This window comes from Choloepus didactylus, chromosome 8 (assembly GCF_015220235.1).
Source record: "Choloepus didactylus isolate mChoDid1 chromosome 8, mChoDid1.pri, whole genome shotgun sequence".
In the NCBI taxonomy this organism is placed as follows: domain Eukaryota; kingdom Metazoa; phylum Chordata; class Mammalia; order Pilosa; family Megalonychidae; genus Choloepus; species Choloepus didactylus.
Genome location: NC_051314.1, coordinates 13,978,749 through 14,000,288, shown reverse-complemented (window position 1 = coordinate 14,000,288; position 21,540 = coordinate 13,978,749). Strand labels below are relative to the sequence as shown.

At 42.0% G+C, this 21,540-nt stretch overlaps 1 protein-coding gene across 2 annotated transcripts in view; it reads left to right on the top strand.

Moving 5' to 3' along the window:
• GRAP2 (GRB2 related adaptor protein 2) overlaps positions 1-21,540 on the top strand; it is a 60,645-nt gene that overhangs the window by 11,469 nt on the left and 27,636 nt on the right. The window contains exon 2 of one of the 2 annotated variants that reach the window (XM_037847235.1): positions 5,151-5,218. The exons of the other annotated variant lie outside the window; for it this stretch is intronic. Within the exon in view, the coding sequence (XP_037703163.1) occupies positions 5,209-5,218 (10 nt within the window). The 5' untranslated portion in view covers positions 5,151-5,208. The remainder of the gene's footprint in view (positions 1-5,150; positions 5,219-21,540) is intronic. 2 annotated transcript variants of the gene reach the window in all.

The following is a 21,540-nucleotide window of genomic DNA, read 5'->3' as shown; positions in this document are numbered from 1 at the left end:
ATACACTTGGTGTAGACTGCCCTTTTGACCATGGAAAGCAAAGAAGGGAGAATATAATAGAATACACACCGTTTTGTTGGTTTCATTAGTCTCTCTCTCCAAGGAGGTGTCAATCTTCGCAGCGTTTATTGTCTGGTTGAGAGCAATAATTCTTAGGCTAAGTTTCTCCTGAAGTCTTTTGGTCGTCCTGTGGATGCTGTCACTTGACCTTCATCTAAGGACAGTAGAATACACTATCATATAAAATTGCTCTAATATGAATTTAGCTGTAAATAAAACTGGGATAAATGCATTTGTTTAGTTCCAGAGGAGCTATTATATTGCCATGTGGATTGTGTTTCAAATGAGCTACAAAACAAAGTTCTTTTGCACTGAAAGGGATTCATTCAACTGAATTTACTCACTTTGCTGCAACCAGATTAATTTCATTTCATGTCATGTCCCTAAGCAGAAAAGAAAATTGAGTGGCAGCAAGCTAAATGGATATGTTGATGCATCTGACAACAGTGAGATTTATTCCAACTAGATTACAACAATAACAGTGTCCTGGTTGTTTTGACTTCTGTTAAATGGTTCCAAAAGTACACCACTTTATTACTTGCTTTGAAACACAGTAAAGTTACGATAGATGGGGATGCTGTGGAATGAAAGAGAACACAGATGAGTAAAGAGATGAGCATTCCTCCCTTCCTAGAGCTTGAACCAGACCTTCACTCCCCAACATTATAAAACATGAACATTTTATTCTCTACCCATGTTCTAAAAAGCCATCATTTTATATTTTTCAATTGTTTCACATGGCCCCGCTCAAGCTATACACCCGTTCCCACTTGCGGGTTGAACAAGCCGTGACCGTGCACCTGCCGTGTGCTCAGCTCTCTGCAGAGTACCGCTGCCAGCCCAGTAGCAGGCCAGCATCCCTCACCTCGCTGCATCCTCCGCTTTCTGATGCAGCCACACTATCCATTACCAAAGCTGCCCTCTCACCCTTCTCCAGGGACTCACATTCTCTGCTGGGTCCTCTCCTCTCATTTCTCCTGAATTGCTGACTTTATCCTGGCCTGTGCTTCTAACGCAATGAGGCTGCTAGTGGAAAATTCCCTGATTTCTATAGGTAGTGGTTTCTATAGGTAGCAGTTACTTTCCGAAGGAAATAGCTTGTGGAGGTGAGCCTGTGGTGTCACAGGGTTGTTATATGGATCAAATATAAAAAAAGCAATTTGTAAATGGTAACATGCTCTCCAAAGGTAAGATATCACTGTATTAGATGACTTTATAAAAGCAGCTGGATGACATATAAAAATTCAGTAAGGCTCGGTAGCACAGTTGGAAAAGAAAATTAGAGAATTTGGGGCAGTGATCCTACCATCAATAAGCAACATTTTTTACAACCAAAGTACTCCCTTTTGTCAGGAACAAGCACTCTGTTCCAAAAACTGTCAGTGTCCGCTCACCATTCTGGAACAAGGCCGTCTTCACTCTTGCTCAAACTAGAGTTCTCCCTGAAATGCTCTCCCATCCCCTGCAGAGCCGCTTTCCAAAATCCTACCCAGTCTTCAAGGGGTAGCCCCAAACCTACTCCTCTTCCCACCTGTTTCCAGAGAGAATTCATCTCTTTCTCCTCTGCTCTCACACCCGATTTAGGTGTCAATATTATCAGTGTGGGCTTCCGTCTCGCTCACTCACCCCTGAACTACTGGAGGGCAGGGGCGTCCTGGCATCTCCTGCAGCCTCGGCCCGGGATGCTCTCAGCCCTGAGCTGAATGAAACTGAACTGAAGGAGCAGCTCAAAGAAGAGTGACGGGAGGGTAAAGGAGAGAACTCCACAGGCCGGAAGTGCCCTGCAGGAAGGTTTTCCCTCAGAGGCAGATGGAAAAGTCCTTACTTGGGCAACTCTAGGATTCCTCTGCAATGGATCAGGGGCTCATAAAAACCCTACGAGTGAGGGGTTCATGGGGCCTCGTTATTATAAGTTTATCTATGTTTAATGAAAAATGCCACTTTTTAGCATACTAAAAAAAAATCCTTGAGTTATTTTGTAATTTTAGTACTTTACCTTTGGCAGAGTAGAAAGGGTTTTTTGTTTTTGTTTTATTTTGTTTTTCAGCCCCATCTCTGAAACAATTCGCCATATCACACTTACCAAGAAGAGGTGCTCACTACATATTTTTGAAATAAATTAAAATATTATGCACATCTGAACAAAAGATGCCCTCAGTCATTTAAAACCATGAGCAAAGGGTATAGCTTCCGATTGTTTCTCTATTTGTGTTCATTAGAAAGCACAGAAAAATGGGGAGTTGGGAAAAGGATCTAACACTGTTAGGAAAACTGCATTTATGACAGCAATTGGTAGTTTTATTTACAGTGATTTGATACACGACTAATTGGGGGATTTATGTCATGGGTTAAAACTGGGTTGTTACTATAATAGAAGATTCGCCTGACCCCTCGCCCAATATCATGTTCTCTAGCATTGCCTCTACTGTTTCATCACAGCCCAAAGTGCCCCCCTCCCTACAACTCCAAGCGATCCAGTCCTGGCACAGACCCCTAACCTAAAACTCCAGCCAAATTTCCTTAATGTACCTTCTCCTCTTCACCTGCCAGACGCTCCTTGTTCTCAGACACTGCACCCTGAAACTGGGAGCTTTCAGCGAGTTAAAAAGGGAAATATAGAATTACCTAACTCTATCAGTATTTTAAGTATTCTTGTAGACTTAAATGAGAGCTCTTGTACAAAACCACTTGAACTCTTTCTTAAGATATGCTAATTTACTCTCTTTGATTGAACTGTTGACCTTCTGGATATCTGACTAGTTATTACCTTGAGTATGTTTGGAACTATTCTTGCCCTAGCCATTCTAGAATGTAATTAGCACTAGGATATTATTATAGAAGCACATCACCTTGGGGTGGGATTTCATTAGACGGTGCAAATCGAGCAGAATTGTGCATGTTTCATGCTCAAAAAATCCATAAGGAAAATTCATGATGTTGGGGGGAAAGTTAAAATTGATGATATAGCTAAGCCCTCTCTCTCTCCTTTGCCTTTGATTTGTATAAGAACCCAAACACAAAGAGGGGACTGTGTAGCTTCTGTTTGAAAAAATGAAAGTAACTCTGTTTTCTCTGAATTATGCTTCTGCAATTTGGCTTCTGTCACAGCTCTAGGTCAACCAAAATCAAAATAATGTATTGTACAGCTCTAGCTTTTTCCCCCAAGAAATGCATAGCATTTTAAAGGAAAAATCCCACTGATCTTTGCAATATCAGCTATTATAGAGGATGAATATTCTTTAGGAGGAAGTTAACAAACATAGGAAAACTGAGACCCAAAGAGGTGCAATAACTCATGCTCCACTCTACACACTCCCATTGCTTCTGCTGCCAAAGGAGCTCTTTATTTCCTGAATTAAAAACCATTTCATGCTGCCTGCTCGGTTGTTTCATTACTCGCTCCTAAGTTTGAGATTCAACCATTACGAAACCTTATATGAATAATAGTAATCCAGGTTTTTGTTCCTGGGATCCCAAAAGGTTGCCATTTCTAGTTCATTGCAGGGCATTTTAGATGCCCTGATCAGGCTCTAAATGATTGAAATCATCCAGAGAGAGCTTTGCTTGATTCTGACAAGTGCCTCGTTTGTAAGTCAGTATGTGTTTTAATACACTGAGTTGTGTCATATACACGACAATTTCTTATTACTGTAACATTTTTCCTTAATTGCAAAAATATTTCTGACCTGCATTTTTTCTTGTTGTGGCTCTGTGTGCAAGCAGAGTCTTGTTTGCCTCAACAATATATTAATAATGTATTAATTAGCTTCCCAGTGCTGCCCAAACAAGGAGCCCAAAGGATTCATCTAAATCATGAAATTTGCAATGAAGCTAACACTCTGTTAATTATATTTTAAGGCCCATCTTAGCTTAGGTGGTATAGCAAAATTCAGGCCTAACTTTAAAGAGAAAAATAAGAGAAACCACCCAGTTAAGAAAAGCATTTGTTTAGCACTTGTACAAATTCTGTGACTGGATGTTAGGTTTAATCTCCTATGGAGAAATATTTCAAAAAAGGAAAGTGTTCTGTAATCAAATGTCTCCATGGAATAGAAGAAGGGAATGGAGAGGATGACTTTGCACAAATATTACAAAGGAAATAGCATGAAGAATTGGGCTGAGGAATATCACATCCAGTTTTGCTGGTCTGTCCCTGAATTACAGATTACAGAGCAGACAAAACATGTATCCATATGTGTATTCCACTAAATCTTTTCTTCTGGTTCCTTCAACATTTAACAAATATTTACCAAGTACTTTGTGTAAGCACTGGGGTAGGTCCTGGGCTGGGTATGAAGTTGTATAAATAAAAGTGTATACAAAAACACAAATTCAGTGCTGACTACATACTAGGCACTGTTCTAAGCACTTTAATGTATTAATCCATTTAATCCGAACCAGTGAGGTAGGTTCTGTTGTTGTATCCATTTTAAAGATTAGGAAACTGAGGCTGTAGGGGTTATGTGAGCTCCCTCCTTGGCTCCAGAGCCCAAACTCTTAACCGAGTCACCAATAATTTATCTGGTTATTGTGGGGATCCGATGTTAGACAGCAAAGTGCTAGATCAGACCATGAACTCAGTGTGACAAATTAGCAGTGCATCTTGATGGCCTAAAATAGTAACTCTCGACCCAGGCAGACCTGTGTACAGTGTCAGAAAACACTTGGACTGGTCAGACTGTGTTTTCCCCCAGCTCAGGACATGTACCTGTGCTCCCGTGAGGGCCCATCCGCCCTCATGCCCCCAGCACACACCGGGACCCACACACTATGCACGCAGCACTTTGTTGCAGAGTTACGTCTTACCCCGAATTTTATCAGAACCCTGCTAAGAGCCAGGAGCTATCATGTTCTTCCCGTTATGCCCAATGTGTGAACACTGATAACACATCTAAATTCGAAGAAAATCAACATAAGTCATCTCAGTCAACCTGAAAAGTCTAGTGACTCATTCATGCCCTCCTTGCAGGCTCCTGCTGGGCCGCCCTGGTTCTCCTGTACCAGCCTGCAGGCCCCCTGCAGCCAGGGTGCAGCTCAGCTCTTGATTGCTCTCCGCAGATCGGACCACCGTTGTCTTTTCTCTTGTGCAGGCATTTGAGCTGCTCGGCGAGCTGCCACCGTTCTGCGTTGATCATAACCTCACTGCTTATGCCCCAAGGTAGGCCAGACAAGGTCGCCTTGGGAAAGATAATAGGAAAAAAAAACGTGCCTGCTTTTTCAGCCTCAGGAGTACATTCCATCACCTCGGAGGTAAAATCGTAATATCTAAATGCGACACGATTTATGTCAGGTCACATAAATACAAACAAACGTGTGGATGCTTAAACCGTGTCTGCCCTGATTGCTGACAACAAAACAAAACCAAACAAACTTGCTGTCTCATTAGAAAGACCAGACCTGGTGGACCAACTAACCAGAACACAGAATAGAAAAATGAGCTCTTTAATTTTTGTGGACACACACACATGCATGCACACATTGGCATAGGGAAAGACCACATGGCAACTAGCTGTCCTGCCAGTGAAGGACAATTATTATATTCAAGGATTTTCTTGTTTAAATTTAAACTAGTCACATGAACTTAATGAGGTTTCCTGAGCTTAGTGTTAGGCCCCATCCTCAAACTTTGAGGTCTGGCATCTCTTTCAGCCACTAGTAAGGCAGTAAGCAGAATAGATAAGAGCAAGAACTCAGGAGCCAGATGGCTGGGTTGCAATTCAGCACTACCATTTACCAGCTGTGTGACCCTAAATAAGTTACTTCCCCTCCCTGTGCCTCAGTTTCATCACCTGTAAAATCGGAATAATATCACTAAAACTAACCCAGGTGGGTTCATTGCGAGGATTAGGTAATACAACAGATAGTAAAGCATTTAGAATAGTGCCTAGTTCGTATATGAGTTATTTGTAATAGTAACTTGAAATAGGCTCACTTATCCTGGAAGGAAACCATTGGGTTCCTTTTTATTTTTAACTTTACTCTTTGAATTGCTTTAATCTCATTTCTTCTTCTTTTGTGCTCTTGGAGAAGCAGGACATCTAGCTGTCCTCGGAGCACAATTTTTCCTTTCATTAAAAACCATTATTAAGTCTCTTCAAGTTTTTCTTCTGCAGTAAATGATCCTGATTATTTAATGGTTCTGTTTTACATGCTGTAATCATTTGTTTGAACTTCTCAACCATCTCCAGATTTAGTATGCAAAGAAATATTGTCTGAAAATTTGGTTTTGGAATTCCTTATCATCTGTCACCCCATTAACTCAAATGTTTAAAACCCAATGTTCATAAGAGCCAAGTCAAGTTCATTACTGCATTGTTTAGTTGGTTTTACTCGGTTACAGTGTTATAACCACCTAATTCTCAGATGCATAGCTCAGCAAGAGCAGGACCAGAAGAGACTGTAGATCATTCGTTTGTTCATTCATTTATCTTTTACCGAGGGCCTACTATGTACCAGGCCCTGTGCTATGCTCTAACATTGCAAATAAATTACTCCATACTTCGAGGAGCTTACAGCCTGGGAAGGTTGACACACAAGTAAACAAATCATTGCAAATGCCTTGTATTAGGTGCCATCTTAGTTTGCTTAGGGCTGCTATAACAAAGAAACACAAACGGGGTGGTTTAAAACAACAGGAATTTATTCTTTCACAGTCTGGAGACCAGAACTCTGAAATTCAGGTGTTGGCAGGGCCAGGCTTCCTCTGAGGTCTCTAGGGTTCTGCCGGTGACTTGCCGGGAATCCCTGGCCTTCCTTGGCTTGTGGCACAACTCAAGCTCTGCCTCCATCACATGGCTGTCTTCTCTCTGTGTCCAAATTTCCTCTTATAAGGACACCCATCAACTAGATTAGGGCCCACCCTAATCCACTTTGGCCTCGTCTTGATTAACAACATCTTCAAAGATCCTATTTCACGCTCACAGGGCCAGGGGTTAGGACTTATCTTTCTGGGGGGCACAATTCAATCCATGATGGGTATGATACCTGAAGCGACACTGTAGGGCCAGGATGCTGTCAGGACATAAGGGAGGGAGAATCCAGCTCTACCCAGTGTGTCAGGGAAGGCTTAAAGAGAAGGTGACATTTGAGCCATATTAAAAGATGGCAAGAATTGAGCACAAGAGAGAGAGCGCCTTCAAGGAAAAAGAAACCCCAAGGAAAGATTTGTCTGTAGTGTGACCAGGAAACTTGAAGTGGTGCTGGTGTTGGCATGACCAGGGCCCAAGCTCAGGGAAAGACGCAAAGGCATAAAGCTGAGCAGGTCAGCAGGGGCCAGGCCACACAGTGTGCAGACTCAGAAGTCTGGGCTTCATCCTGCAGGCGTGGGGACCCAGGGAGGGTGTGCAGGCAGAGCAAGGGCAAACGGGATCCACGCAAGCAATGAATAGGGGTGGACTGGAGCCATGTGAGACTAGCGTCAGGCTGGGAAGTGGGAAGCAACTGCTAGCATCCTGGAGAAAACTCGCTAAGGAGGGGGTGGTGTAAAGAAGGGGGTCAATTTGAGGTTTTCGTCAAATATAGGGTTTAGAGACCCGTTCAATGGGGGTGCCAGATTTCGGGGAGAGGAAGAAAAAAGAGGGAGGAGTCCAGAAGGAATTCCAGGTCTTGGGTACGACAGCAGTGAGATCTAGAGGGACACAGAGTGCCAAAATGGGGTGGATACAAGTTGGCACAAATCCGTCTCCTGGAAATGCAATTCAAAGCACACATCCTGCTGAAGATCAGAAGGGAATGTCAATGGCATGTGCAAAGAGCAGTATATGTATTCCTTACTAGTCATTCTTTCTAAAGTATGCCTTAATATATGTGGCACTTATGAGCTAAGATAATATTCATGTAGGAGTTTTCATTTTTAATTTTCTGGCAAATTTTCAAATATAAGATTTTAGCATTATTTCAGATATTTAAGCCTGATATAGTATATATCTACTTATTTATTTACCTATTTATTATCTGTCTTTCCCCCACTAGAATATAAGCTCCATGAGATCAAGGACTTCACCTCCTTTGTTCACATCTGCATCCCCAGCCCTAAAACCATGTTTGACTCATGATAGGTGCTCAATAAATATTTGTTGAATAAATTAATGAATTTCCATGTGCAGAAAAAGAAACCATTATTTCCTTTGCTAATGAGGAAAGAAAACGGAAACAAAAACAAAAACAAAAAAACTCTAGACTTACAATGGCTTTTCACTAACAGATCCAAATTTGCAAAAATGGAACTGAAGTGTAAAAGCTATTTTTCTCCCTGCAGCTCTACTTCTGGGAAAATCACAGCTGCCAGCTTAGATGGTGGTTTTAACTGCCCAGTTACAAATTCTGCATAGTTGTACATGTTGGCAGAGCTCAGCTTCCTTAAATGCTGTTGGATCAGTAAGGAAATTGTGATTTTTCCTTATTGATTTAATGCCAGTTCCTCTTTTGTGAAAAATCTTATGTGCTGCTCATGGGAACACATATACTAAAAACTGAACATTAGGGGCCAGAAATTAAGTAAGTTACTCACATTCCTCTCCAGTCATGTGTTGGTAAACCATTTCTACTTTGAGGTTGGAGTGTTCAGACATTTCTCCCTTTAAATTTAGCAGAGCGATTATTCCTCCTGGTGGATTGCACATATGCTTCTTTTGATCTGCGAAATAACTCATTCCTGGATGAACTTTAAGCTCCAGAGAAACGCATGTAAAATACTGTTGATGACTCATGGGAATAATGCTTCATATTTTCATTACTCCAGGATGGTTGCACCAAACCACTGGCTCCAAGAGAGGGAAGACCTTTGGGCCACCGCATTATATCGAATTAATACTAATAATAACAATCCTTTTCATGGATTTTACTCAGTAATCTCATAGGGGCTACAGTGTAGCAAACATGTCATCAGCAGACATTTATCATGAGCCAGACATTGTGCTAGGTCCACAGACTACAATAGGGGTAAGACTTGGTTACTGTCCTCTGAGGTTTACAAGTCATCTGGAGAATTAATTCCACAGAGTGAAATTAACAGCGCTAATGAATGACACAGTCAGGGCTACACAGGGTTCAGAAGAGGACAGGGGTAACCATACAGCATTCCCAGAAGAGGTGGGCTTGAATTTAAGTCGGACCGTGAATTTGAGCTGGAGTGAGAAAAGGAGAGCAGTAGGAACATTCAAGGACACTATTGCAAGAGAACCTTGTTTGAGGTGGGAGTTGTGGCAGATATGGTTGGGGACATATTGGGCACGGCTTTGAATGCCACTCTAGGGACTCTGAGTCCGTACCATAAGTCAAGTGGAACCATTCAAGGTTTTGGAGCAAAAAGGATGTGTGAACTGAGCAATGCTTTAGAGAAACTAAATCCTGCAGGGGTGGGTGCTGTGAATTTAACCAGGGATCTTGCAGACTCAGATGTGAGCCTGACCTAGGGTGGTGATAGGAAGGTTGTCCTTCTTAAGGATTCGTATAAAATTGTGCCCCAACCTGCCATACTGTCTCTGCACCCTAATATTGTGACATTGCATGCTGCTTGGAACTGATCTCATTCCTTTAGAGTGTCACAATTTGTACGTGGAGTAGGTCCAGGCAGTCTGTACATAAACCTCAGAGAATCTAGGTAACATAGAGTGTACACACTGGGAGGAGTCTTAAAGACTCAATTTACAGATCTGGAGAGCCTGCCCTTGCTCAGGTTCACAGCTTGTCAATGATGGATTCAGGCCATGACCTCAGATCTGACTGCCCTCCAGCAATGCTATCCAAGCTGGTCCAAACCCTGCTTGGAGGTGTTATAGACAAATTCTGGCAAATCAGAAGAATTTCAGATGAGTAAAGAAGCTGCTTATATGCAAGCATCTTAGATATGGGTTTTCTTGCCCTACTTGAGATAGTTAAATCTCCTCTCCTTTACTTGTTCCCTGGGTCCCCGAGGATCCAGGCCCTGTCTGAGGCTCCCACCTCATCTCTGCTGACTCCCTGTCTTGCTGCAATCCCTCAGTACCTTTCAGCTTTTCCTCTGCCCAACACTCTGTTGTTCCTTGCTTCCCGCCATCAACTGTGCCATCCTTTTAGCCTGGAATCCTTTATGGCCTGCAGGAGACCCTAGGCAGCCTCAGCCCTTCCCCTCGTGGGCTAAAACCTCCCTCCTTGGAGCTCCCCTGCCACCCTGCACATGGCTGAATCACTGTGTCTCCATGATGATTTATAATTGCCTGTTTATGGGCAGGGACTGTTGGATATGCATCATTTAATACCCAGTGCCTAGCACAGTGCCTGAAAACACTAGGCACTTAAATGTATGATGAATGAATGAATGGCATTTACCTATTTGCCTTCTTGGTGCATTCATTCATTTAATAAATATTTATTGAGCACCTGCTTGTGATCAACACTGTGGAAATTGCACTTAAATGTCAAAATGTACCTATGCACTCAAGCTCCAAATTATGCTCATATAAATTATGCATGTAGAGTGTTAACACGCACACCCAGCAGAGACCACACGCATATCTACAAATACCAGAGCTAGCAAATGCAGTAAACTGTGTGCCTGCCAGATGTCCCTGAAATTTACAAAGAACGAAGGACCAAAAAGCGACAGTTGCTCCCTAAGCCCTATAAAAGAAAAGAAAAAAAAAAGGGAGGGGGGGGTGATGCAAAAGAACAGAAGAACCTCATGCAGAAGGAAGTGGCTATACTTTTGATGTGTTTTTTTTTTTTTCTTACCCTGTGCATTTGAGCTGGGGGTGGGGAAGATTTATAAAAGCATTCTATGCTGAACAGGTTCATGTAATTCTGAGTTCCTCCAGGGCTGACTCTCAGGAGTGGTTTGGAAAATCCATTGCCATGCACGAGTCGGGCGATTGTTTTTTATTCCACTGGAAATTGTTAATGGGGAGTGCATTAGTGGCCCCTTATTGCTTTGCCTGATAGCGAGACAGCAGGTTCACCCAAGCAATTCTGGAACCCTGATCACTGCCAATTAGGGGAGCATTGTCTGGCTGACATAATCAAGTGAGTATAAATATATTTATCATGATTGGAATGGGAAAGGGAGAGAAAAGAAAGATTGAGGAAGAAGCTGCCACCACCCCCCAGCCTTGCCCTGCCTCCAGCCTGGGTCAAGCCCACCGTGTCACCTGCTGTCCAGCAGAAGGGTCACCAGCTTTCTGAGATGGAATGCACAGTAGTGATTTCAGGATTAGAAGTGTTTTTCCCAGAAGGGGCCCTGTCTCTCCTTATTTCCCTCCCCTCACTTCTCCATTTTTTTATCGTATTCACTTCTGTAAATGTTGAATAGAGAAGAGAAGCCAGATGCCACATTGATCACATTTTAATTCGGCCCTGTTGGCCATGCTGCCCTCACTTAGCTTATCTGCATTTCAAAGTGATGGCAGTGAATATTGCTGCCAAAGCACCGACCACCATCACTGTCTGCCTGGGAGTGCAAGGCAGTCTGGCATTGGGTTTGTTTGTCACTTATGGAACTTTTATGGGAGTACCTGTGATGTGTCTCAGAGCTGGGCTTGAAAGACCCGGATAAAAATAGTCCTCTGTGGGGACTAGAAATGGGACAAATTTCTCACATTTAAACAGCTAAAAAAGGAGACATGTTTAAGTCACATCTGATGACATTCTTGTTGTCTGGCTGAAGAGCAGGATCTGTTTACATATCTGCACAGATTTTAAAATGCAGGCTGCGTCTATTCATCCCCAAACAAATGGCTGCGGTCTGCTACAAATGACCGAACCCCATGGCTATTGGGGCAGATCAATGACAAAACTCTTCTCAGGGCTGAATTTCAACTCTGGTGCATGCCGGGCCAGTCCAGCAAATGCATGACATTTTCCCCTCACCCTTGACTGTTTGATAATGGCCATTTATGGAGCCAAATGGATTTCAGCTATTTTCCTCGGCCCCTTGTCACATGTATGCTGCTGTCTCAGCACTTGGCTCTCAGGACCCTTCTCTGTTGATTACAGCAGGGTAGAGGGGACCCCTCCCTGTGTCTGCTCCCTACGTTCTGTCTTCACAATTGCAAACTGCTCTCAGGCTGCCTTCTCGAATTTGACAAAACTATATTATTACCAGTATGGTAGATGGGCTACATGAAGACGTAAGCAGGAAGGTGTCGGTACACTAAATAAATAAGGCACCTGTGTGGGAGAAAGGTCACTTACAGAGATCCCTCTTCCGAAAGACATCTGACCACCTGCCCTTTCCTGTTTAAATTTTCCTCCTTTGGCCAATCTCCTTTCACCAGGCTACCAGAAAATGTGTTTCCTTTGCTTTCCATATTTTAGTGGATGAAACACCTCTGTTTGCTGTCTTCCACCTCTTGCCAGATATATATATATATATTGAAAACTAGAGCTCATTTATCTCCAGGGGAGAAAGAAAGCCATTCTATACTTGCCCGTTAACAAATTACTACTCAGAGGCACAGGGGTTCTCCTTCTCCCTCTCCATTCACCACTGTCCCTTGTCCCCACTCCGCTCTCCCCTCTCCTCGCTCCCTCTCTAATGGGTAATTTGCTTTGTCCCAACCTTGGGACCAATGTTTCTCTTCAAGTTGGCTTAATTCTCTCTCACTGGTTTTTGTTTCCTTGAAGCAAAGAGATTTCTCTGCTCTTTCTTTCTTGGAGTCTGCCTTTGAGGAACGTGACTGTCTCCTTTGGGCCTATTTGTTTCGTGAGCTGTTTCAATTAAACCCCCCGGCACCTGCCGAGGAGCCTACCTGTTGGACACTGTGGGTTCGTCCAAAGTTCGCCCCATTTGAAAGCTGGACGGAGTTGGCCATCTCAGTGCTGACTCTCACCTCATCCGCTGGTTTTCTGCTGTGTAGGTGGGGTAGGAACTAGCCATCTGCCAAGAGAGAGTGCGGCACATGAATCGAACTTGAGTTCTCGAGTCAGGGAGAGCTGGTTTGTACAGCAGTGCAAACGTGGGCATGCGGCTTCCCGCTGTGAGCTGCACTTCCCTTGTTACAGATGCTGATGGGAGCAACAGAATGGTCTGTTCATTTTTGCTGTTTTGTAAAGTCAAGCAGACTGTAAAGGGCCTGGTCTAACTGCACAATGTTGTGCAAATTACATATAGCTATAAGAAGGTATTTTTTTCCACCCCAATTTTATTATAAGTTTTTAAACATACAGCAAAGTTGAAAGAATTTTACAAGGAACACTCAAATACATAGATTTTGCTATTAACATCTTACAATAGTTGCTTGATCATATGTTTATTTGTCTATGCATCCATTTCATGTATTTTTGACCTGGACGTTTAAGAGACATTTACCATTGTATTTGATGCATGTCATTTATTATAGGGCTAAGACCTCCAGAACATGCCCAAAGCTCTTGACCTGGTTAGACATTACTTCTTGCATTGTTCAGACTCTTTTTACTCAGGGAGTATTTCTAAAAAAGTTTAAAAGAAGAAAGAGAGAGAATGGAGTAGCAATTAGAAGAAATGAGTGCTGATCTTGGCTTTAGTCCCTGACTGGACAAAAATTTATGTTTTGTTTGCTTTTCTTCTCCTTTCCACACATAGCTTTTGTGAGCATTCAGGGAGGAAGTCTAGGGCTCATTGTTCTATGGGAGAGAAGAAAGAAAATAGAATGAACTGAGAGAACTCCTGCCAACATCAGGCTGGAAGGCCACCTGCTTCCTGCGTCTCCCCACCCTTTACCTACAAACTTCCCTTCTGTATCTACACTCACCTTGTCCTCTTTCCTTCCCCTTCAGAGAGGAGCTGCCTCACCTGCTTCACCTGCACAAGGTATCCCAACCCCACCCACTGTTTACAAACGCTTCTCCTACAAGATCTCCCTGCATGAGCTCCTTCTTACCCAGGGTTTTATCAACCATCTATAGGGAAATAACCCCCAGATTTAAGTCTCTATCCGGCTCTTTTGACTGAGATCGACATCTACATATTCAACCCCTAACTGGGAAACTTTACCTGGATGTCACACAAGCCTTTCAAACTCTTCCCAAATTATCTCCTCTTCCTACATTCCTTTATCTTAGGAAATGCTATCACCATCTGCCATATTGCCCACAGCAAAAATCTGAGAGTCATTCTAGAACCGCTTTGTCCAATATGGTAGCCACAAACCACATGTGCTGTTGAGTACTTGAAATGTGGCTAGTCCAAACTGAAATGTACTGTAAGTGCAAATACACATCAGATTTCAAAGACTTAGTTTGGAAAAAAAAATTAGCAAAAGATCTCATAAATAAAATTTTATATTGATTTCATGTTGAAATGATAATATTTTGGATATATTGGGTTAAATAAATTACCAAAAATAACCTCCTTGTACTTTTTAATGTGCTACTAGAAAATTTAAAGTTACATTTGTGGCTTGCATTATCTCTTTATTGGACAGCACTTCTCTAGACACTTCTCTGCCTCTCAGAGAAGTGCCACTTTCAGTCAGTAAGTCAAAGCTCTGGCAAAGTTCTGGTTCTGGCATCTCACAGGTTCAGATAGCAGAGAACCCTGGTTAAGTGCACAGGGTGAGTTTGAATGCTGGCCCCACCACTTTTGATCTACGTGAACCTGGGCAATTACTTAATCTCTTTGAGCCTCAGTTTGCTCATCTGTCTATTGGGTATAATAATAGTTCTTACTTCTCAGGTTCTTGCAAATATTAAATGAGATGACATGTACAAAGCACTTATTGTGGAGATAAAAGCATTTGCAAAGGCCCAAAGTCAAGAAAAATGGCATGGTCTCTCTCTGCCACAGTTCAGGCACTCATTATTTCTAGCAAAAACCACTGAAGTAGTTTTTCCATCTCTGCTTCACCCTGCCCTCCAATCCTTCACAGTGCCAACCAGACTGAACATTTCCTAATGCAAATTTTACAAATAATTTCAGTGGAAATTAGTCCAAAGTCCTTGGCGTGCTATGCAAGGCCCCCATGATCTGCCCCCCACCCCGAATCTCTAATCCCAAGTCCTGCCAGGCCATGATAGCTGTAATGAAACAGCTGAAGGTTTCCCGATCCCATTTGCCCACATCATTCTCTTTATCTGTGACATATGTACTTTCTATTCTGCCTGGCTAACACTGAGGCCTGAAGACTCAGTTCAATTGTAACCTCATTTGGGAAGCTTTCCTCGATCCCTCCTGCATCCATTTCCTCCCCAGGCTGGACTGATCCCCTCCTCTCTGCTCCTCGACCACTTTAGGTTTTGCAACTATATCACACTACTCTCACTTGTTTGGTTGACTCATCTGTCTGTCCTACAAAACTGTGAGCTGTCTGAGGTCTAAGACTGGCTGGTCCACTCCAGATCTGCACGCTCAGCACAGTTCCTGGCACAGAGTAGGGCTCAGATGTTTGTGAGTGAATACATAAAAACATGTATTCACCGAGAGAGATGAGCACGGTGAGGGCCCAGTGAAAGAATACAGCAGGATATCTGAAGGCGAAGCCAAAGAGAAGTCATGGCCTTCAGACAGAGCCAGGAATGAGAAAAAAGAATCTGGGCAAGGAGTCAGTAATGAAGGATTTGAGGTGAAAGAATATAAAAAAAAGAGACGATCATTAAAAGAATGGAATCACATTTACCCTGTTGGTGGTTTAATAACTTCCTCTAAAGTGGTTTCAGGAAGAGACAAGGTTCTAGAAAGGCACAAATCATGTAAAAGAAGGATGAGGTATCCACTGATTCAAGGAATTATTTGTCATGAGGACTAGATACACGGGTGATACAAGTAAATGTCAACCTGGTGACCACGTGATGGAACTACTAATAATTTACTAGGGCTAGTGTCCAGGAATCTTTTACTATGGTGCAAATGCCAAACATGGAAAAATTTGACAAGTTATAGGTATGAGAAAGTAGATGGTGAATTTGAAAATAGCTATGTGAAATGCCAGAACAATCACAAGAGAAGTATCAGGATATGTAGGCGGACTTGGAGGATTCCTGCTTTACCACAAATGTGGATTGCAAGAAAATTCACTTAGAGAAACAGAAAACCCAATATATAAAACCTACTTATCAAAACACATAGTATTCAGAATACATAATGCCTTTTGAACCACATGATATTAAAAGTAGCAAACAACCCTAGAAAGGTAGAAAAAATAGGGGGTATGATAATTTGTGGCTCAGAGAATATATAAATGAGAAAATATATACTTCTCCAAGCAAACCACAACCTTCATAAGGACATCTAGAGACTTTGTTCCAGGACCTGAGGTGTGATCCTAAATACTCACCCACTCCCCTGCTTTCATGAAAGAACATGTGGAACAGGCATTTGGGTGAAGTAAGGGGGGACAGAGAGAATCGAGGTGAAAAGGTGGAAAAATAAAATGACTCCCTGCCATTATTAACTGCATCTCAGTCTACCACCTTTGATATGTCTGTGGGAAAAGTAAACTTTTGGGACATACTTAAAATTATTACTAAAAATATTATATACTAACTTATATACTAAATAATTATCCACTGCTTATTTGAAATTCAGATTTAACACGTGTTCTGTGTTTTATCTGGCAACCCTACTTGGAGAGGTATACATTTTCTTTTTCATACATCCTATGAGTCCCAAAGTGGCTAAATAGTTGTGAGCCATTGAGGAATATGCATAAAAGTAATAATAACTCACAATTGTTGGGTGCCTTCTGTGTTCTAGACAACATACTAAGTTGTTTGTATGGATGCATTCACTTCTTCAGAAGAATTCCATACCACAGATGCTATTATTGTTCCTGTTTCAAAGGTAAGGAAACTGAGGCTCAAAGAGATTAATTATGTTGCTCAAGGTTATCCAGATAGCTTATGATAGAGCCAGGATTTGAACGCCAGTAACTGACTGCAAAGCCCATGTGCTTGTCCACGTTCATCAGGATGGCGGCAGCACCAGGCAAGGGGTGGGTACACCAAGTACCCCAAAAGAATAAGAGAATGAAAGCACAAGGTATGACAGGGACAGGCCCCAAGGAAAGCCTTGAAGGAGAGATTAAAGCTAGACCAATTGCCTTTAAGTAAGAAAAATATGCCCTAACTCTAAGTAGATGCAGCCCTGCTCCAGGACTCACAGCTTGAGTAGCAGAACATGGGATGGATTTAATCAACAGCCCAATCCCCCTGCAGCCTCAGCCACGGGTCCTTGTGCAGTGAACAACCTGCACAACTGCACACAACAGCCTGAATTAGAGGACAGAAGGAAAACCATCTCAGAGGCAAGAATGAGAACAATGAGAATTCATTTAATAAAGCATGTTTGCATGGGGTAGGTAGTGTTTTGAAGGCATTTTAGACAGACAAGATGGGAAGAGATTGCTGAAGACTCTAAATGACAAAAGAAGCTTGAGTGACTCTGGGAGGTAATGTGATATCATTGACAAATTCTGAATAGGAAATGACCCACAGAGAGTGTGTGTCAAAGTTTCATCACAAGAGGATCTTTGCTCCTTCAAGCAGGCAGGATGGGTGGATAGAGGATGGTGACAGGGGAGCTAAGGGGACAGCAGCCTCCTGAAAAGACTTAACAAAAGGAAACTCAATGGATGGGAAAAAAGGGGGGGGGGGCAGGGGGCAAGGGAGAGGGGAACAGAAAACACAAAAAAGGGAAAATGAGCGAAAAATTTGAACTACTTCCACTTTGCACTTCCCCAGGTATGGCCCTGATAGACATGGCCCTATTATGGTTTGTTTTCTTTTCCTAAGGAGTTATTAGACTGGCATATCAGGAAAGGGTCACAAGCGTGGCACATCTTGATTTCAGCAAGGCATTTGGGCCCATTTTTTAAGATATCACAGTGAACAAAATGAAGAAATTCAAGCTGAGTGATAATTACATAACCTGGTAGATTAGGTTGATAATCAAAGAATGCTGATGAAAGGGTTAATGCCAATCTGGAGGGAGTTTTTAGGAAAAGAAACTGGGTCTAGAGATAACCAACTTGCTTATTATGGTCACAGTTACTGAATGAAGGAGCTGGAATTTGAACCCAGCTCTGCCTGGCTTCCAAGACCTTGTTTCATTTATTATGGAATAAAGACCAAAAGGGCTAAAGTTTACTTATGAAGAAAGAGCTGGGAGAGATAACCAGAGGGTAGGAATACAAATCCATGCTCAAAGGAATTGTGATGGACAAAAGCAATTGGCCAAAGGGAAGAACAAAAACCAAGATGAAAGTCAAAAGGTTAAACATGAAACCCTGCATTTTGGTTCCGAAAAATAATCCATTGAAGAAGTGGAGCAGCCTGGCTTGACAGCTCTTCATGTTGGAAAACACTTGAGTTTCTATTGTAGTTGTTGTTGCTTAACTCCCTAACAGCCAATAATGTAGCACAATTACAAAAATTCTACAGATAAAGCAATCAGTAGTCCCATTCTACCCAGCCCAGCTCAGACCATATCTAGAATGCTGTGTTCAATTCTAGGTAGTGCATTTTGAGAATAGCATTGAAAAACTGATATGTGACCTGAGGAAATGACCAGGAGACCAAGGATCTGAGAATGAGTGAAGACACTGGGGATTTTTAAGCTTAGAAGCAAGAAGAATTTGGGACTTCTAGCCTTCATTTCATATGGTTTGCTTCTTAGGGCAGATTTCAAACTAAGGAAATTATCAGGGAATGCTTGGGTTTAATATACCCAATTCAGAAAGCCATTAGGCCCTCTTTTGAATTCCATCTCTCCCCCATGCCCACTGGCTATCATTTCAGTGAACCGGGGAAAGACTGGACTTTCTGGGACACTTCCAACTTTGAGAATCTAGGATTTGAAGCCCTATTGATTGAACCTGGCAATTAAAAAGTGAACTATTTTGAACAAGGTAAATACAAGTGTGCCTCAGTTCAAGGAATCTCAACTTATGAAGATCTAATTTTCCCAAAAAAAAGGCTAGTTATAAGTAATTTGCAATATCATCCCTTTCAGTGGCAAGTTTTTAGTACCTTTACAGGGTGACTTGACATATAAAAATATAATTACCTCCAGCTTTTCAGTGGTTGAGCAAAGCAAAGTATGCTGTTTTATGGGGTTAATGTCCACTTTTGCAAGCCTTGAGACCAGGGAACCGAAAAATGACCAGCAATCCAATAATAATCAGGGGTTGGGGAGTATAAATTAAAGTGACAAAAAGATTAAAGTGGTTATGGTCATGCAATCATCTGTTCTACGTTTTTGTGCTTTGCCCAAATAATAATTAAGGTAGCAAAGAACACAAATCCTAAGGGGAAAGAGAGGGGAAGTAGCGCAGATTTGTAGGATTTGTGAACAATATTACCGCACTAATAACAATAGAGCAAGAGGGTGGAGGTTTTCAAATATGTGATAACTGAGCCAAGCTTTCAGAGCCCAAATCAAAAAAAAAGAACATGACGTGAACAGAAGGGAAAAGAGAAAGAGAACGTGAAAGGACCATAAAATCCTGGTGATACATTTGAGGAGAAATCATGATGAGAATAGAAAATGGGAAGAAAAAAAAAAAAAATGAAGCCTAGGGATTTGTAAAATGTCTGTCTTTCTGTTTCTCTCTTTCTTGCCCTCTGCTCACATCCTCTCCCCACCCTACAGGCCTTCTACCCTTTTAACAGGGCTCATTAAATGACTTCTGATTCCGGGTGGGTACTTTTAATGCTTCATTTATGTTTGGGTTTTGCCAGCAGGATTCATGATGTTTCTGTAGACGGTGGGTATTGCTTTAGGAAACAATAAGGATAAAATGAAGAAATGGCAAAAGATAGATCAGTCTCCCAGCGGAGTGAGGCTAGAAGCCTCTCATCAGATTTGGTGGGTTTTTTGTTTTGTTTTTGTTGTTTTCGATTAACATTTTTGTGGTGTCATTTTAATAAGGAAAGTTTAAGAGACTTAGAAACAAAAGCATTTTAGATTCACTTCTAACTAGGTCCATGTTAAGTTTTTTACGGCTGTTTCAAGGAGAAAGCAAAATATATTGTGGAGAAAGTTGATGATGGGAAAGATAGAAAACTCTGACATCTGTTTCAAGAGAGAGAGGGAGAGAGAGAGAAAAGAGAGAGAACAGAAAAGCAACAAAAGAAAGGAAAAGGAGAGCAGCTTGGAAGTTTATTAGCTGAAATTTCCTTTTTTGCAATTGCTTTAAAGCTCCTGATTGCTAGGTCCAGACCAGCCGAGTTTACTGCAGTCTTTCACCAGGGAGTTAATGGGATCTAATTCCTCGGGTATGTGAGAATTGCTCCCATCAATTTCTTGGCTGAAGGACAGCACCCAGGAAGATTCAGGGGCCCAAGCTAGTTAGCAATTCTCTGGAACTGGTAGCAGGGCTTCGGTTATTTTGTCAGTAGCAGGAGAGGCAGCACGGTGAAGTAAAGAGAGCACAGACTTTGGAGCCAACAGATCTGGAACCTCAGTTTCCCATCTATAAAATGTGGGCAATAATAGCACGTGTTGCACAGGTGACTGCTGGTAAAGTCCTTGGCACATGATGATAGACCCTATCAATAAATGGTGACTCATTCTTAGCTGGTTCCTGTTTCTAGAAGTTGACAAGGCTCCATCAGTGCTTCCTATTTAAAGATAACAAAACGGTGGCTGAGCTCTGTGAGGGACGGCAAGGTTTAGAAACCAAATCAGTTCTCTGTTTCTCAATCCTTCCGTTCCCCCACTTCCCTGGTTATTGCTGTCTTCACCCTTTTCTTACAGGGTTGTCTCTATTACAATGTTTTGTATCTTCTGGTAACATTGCAATCAGAACTTCATAATAAGTAGAGAGAAGCTAGCGCTTGCCCAGGGTAAGTGAGGAAAAGGGAGGCTGGAAAGTTGAAAAGGAGTATATGGTTGATGGGTTTACACTTTTTAAAAAATGTTTGGAATTTTTTTTCTCTACAAGAAAGGATGGTAGATAACTGAAATGCAAAAATGCTTTGGAGAAAGGAACACTAAACTGTTCAACAACAGGGATGAGCCAACCATTCTATAACCTCTTCGCAGCAACACTGTGGGATGAGGATTATTATTTCAATTCCTGGTGAAGAAACTGAGGCACCAGTAACCATAAGATTACCCAGTTACCAAGTAAGCAACAGACCTGAGATTTGAAACCAGGTCTCTCCGATACCCACGTGCTGAGAACTTCTCACTGTGTAGTGCAGCCTCACCCTGCTGACAGAGGCAAGTTAGGGAAATAATAGAATTTGTTTATATACATTATACTTAAAGAAAAATATACTTTTCTTGCCAAAAATATTTGAAGACAAATGAGATTTTATGTGATGTGCTTTGAACTAAAAAAGTTAGATTAAATAAATCAGACTGGAGTTGATTGAGCGAGAGTAAGGTAAGACCCAGAACTTCCATTCCTAAGTATGATACTGATCAAATGTGGCCTGATGTGCACAAATGACCAATTCCTGAAACACTGGGGTTTCAAAGGGAAAAAGAGTTTATTGCCAAGCACAAAGCAAGGAAAACAGATGGCCTCTGGGCCTAAAGCCTATTTCCCAAACTCCCCAAACTCTGAGAGTTTTATAGCATCA